This window comes from Sphaerulina musiva, assembly GCF_000320565.1.
Source record: "Sphaerulina musiva SO2202 unplaced genomic scaffold SEPMUscaffold_22, whole genome shotgun sequence".
In the NCBI taxonomy this organism is placed as follows: Eukaryota; Fungi; Ascomycota; class Dothideomycetes; order Mycosphaerellales; family Mycosphaerellaceae; genus Sphaerulina; species Sphaerulina musiva.
This window is the reverse complement of record NW_016017404.1, coordinates 1-2044: the sequence shown is the minus strand read 5'-3', so window position 1 is coordinate 2044 and position 2044 is coordinate 1. Positions and strand designations below refer to the sequence as shown.

General features: G+C 45.4%; 2 protein-coding genes across 2 annotated transcripts; both read right to left on the bottom strand.

The window, feature by feature from the left end:
• Positions 1-384: 384 nt before the first annotated feature.
• Positions 385-657, bottom strand: SEPMUDRAFT_121743 (uncharacterized protein; the record flags this gene model as incomplete). Its single annotated transcript, XM_016901714.1, has 2 exons — positions 385-467; positions 513-657. The coding sequence occupies 2 exons, from the start codon at positions 655-657 to the stop codon at positions 385-387; spliced, it is 228 nt and encodes a 75-aa protein (XP_016756028.1).
• Positions 658-1868: 1211 nt separating this feature from the next.
• Positions 1869-2024, bottom strand: SEPMUDRAFT_55183 (uncharacterized protein; the record flags this gene model as incomplete). The annotated part of the gene is made up of 1 exon (XM_016909341.1): positions 1869-2024. A coding segment is annotated over one exon (156 nt), but the record flags the coding sequence as incomplete, so codon positions are not given.
• Between the last annotated feature and the right edge of the window lie 20 nt (positions 2025-2044).

The window sequence follows — 2044 nt, the reverse complement described above, 5'->3', positions numbered from 1 at the left end:
CTTATTAGCTGGAGGATAACCAGTTTGAACGCTAGGATCAGTATCTGGATCGTATTCCGAGCTCTTATTACCGCTCGAAATCACGATAGTCGCCTGCTTCTTACCGTCTGAATCGTTCAAACCCCTATTATTCTAATCGGCGCTAGGAGGATCTTGATCGTTCCCGTCTGTCTAGCTACTAGTATCTGTATTATCCTAATCGGCGCTAGGAGGATCTTAATCGTTCCCGTCTGTCTAGCTACTAGTATCTGCATTATCCTAATCGGTGCTAGGAGGATCTTGATTGTTACCGTCTGTCTGGCTACCGGTATCGCTATTATCCTAATCGGTACTAGGAGGATCTTGATTGTTCCCGTCTGTCTGGCTACCGGTGTCGCTATTATCCTAATCGGTACTAGGAGGATCTTGATTGTTCCCGTCTGTCTGGCCACCGGTGTCGCTATTATCCTGATCGGTGCTAGGAGGATCTTGATTGTTAGCGTCTGTCTGGCTACTAGTACCGGTTTAAGTACCCGTTTGAGCGCTAGGGTTATCGGGATTATCTGAGCTCTCGTCTTCGCTTAAGGACGCGGGAGTCTTCTTTCTCTTCTTCGTAGTCGGCTTCTTTGGAGTTGGCTTCGATTTCGTCTTCTTCGTCTTTAATCGAGGCTTATACATCGTACTCGGGTTAACTAGGCTAGAGCTATAGGGAGCAACTATGTAATTGTCTAGCTAGATATTCTACTCCTTTAGCAGCCTACGAAGACATTCGAGATCTTTCGCTATTACTATAACTCGCTTGTAGTAGATAGCGAGAAGATTAGCTAACGAAAAGACTTTCGTTACTATACTCTCGCACTGTTCCTAGAGGATGCCGAGTACGCTCGCTTGGATCCATATAGGGAGGTAGTCTTCGGTAAAAAGGATAATAGTATCCCTAACGATACGTACGAACGCGAGCTTTAGGATATAGTTTATAACCTCCGTCTAGCATTTTTTGATCTCCTACAAAGCTCCCTCTAAAAGAAATGTTAGTATATGCCGACCATATGTGCCGACTACGTCTGCCGACTAGGTATACTTACTGCCTCTCTTTTTTTGATTTTTCTTCATACCTGCGGATAGAAGCCCTTTCCTACCTGTTGCGCTAGGGAGTCTCTTTCTAGATGTTCGTAGTACCTTTCTGGCGATTGAAAGCTTGCGGCGCGCTGCGAGTAACGGCGCTATAACGATAGTAGCAGTAGGCGGTGTAGTAGGTAGAGCAGTAGGCAGAGTAGTAGGCAGAGCAGTAGGCAGAGCAGTAGGCGGAGGCTAGGAGGGGTTGTAGCGGGTAGGGGGCGGGGCGGGAGGGGGGGGGTCAATAACCAATGTTGATGTCGCAAGTTAGGTTTTTTTGGAAGTAGGGAATACCTTTGAAGGCGGCGGAATTCAGGGTCCAGGGGCGCGACCAATCAGAAGCGAGGGATTCTTTGTCTACGTAGGGTAGGCACCTGCCGTTTTTGGACAATAGAAGTGAGAAATAGTAAAGTGAGATCGCCGGAAATAGGAAATATTAATATAACGACCGTATAAGCAGTGCCTAGCCTATGAACAAGAGACCTAGAGATTTATATAGATATAATTAGTACGGGAGACAACATCTTACGGAAGCTCGTTTTCGGGTTATCTTATACATCTAGTACTAATTCTTCAAGTACTAGCCTCGAAAACGATATTAGGAGTGCATAGTCGGCAGACGTAGTCGGCGAATTGCTGTAAGATCAAAGCTCGGCACTTGAATTCGCTTCTCCTGCGAAGCGCTTCCGAATCTAGCGACAAAGTTTCATGTCCTTCTGTTATAAGGTTACCCGTTTTGCGTAAATCGCTAGTATATTAGAGACTTCGAACTCCTATATAAGAAAAGCTTCCGTTGCTTCCTGCAAGCAAAGTAGAGCCTTAGCTTGAAAACGGCATACACTATTACTAGCATTAGTTGCCAAATCCATCGTAATCTCTCGACAAATCCTTAAGAATAGAAGTCGGCGTATTAAAAGCTCTATAGACTTCTAGTATTTCCTGATTTCTC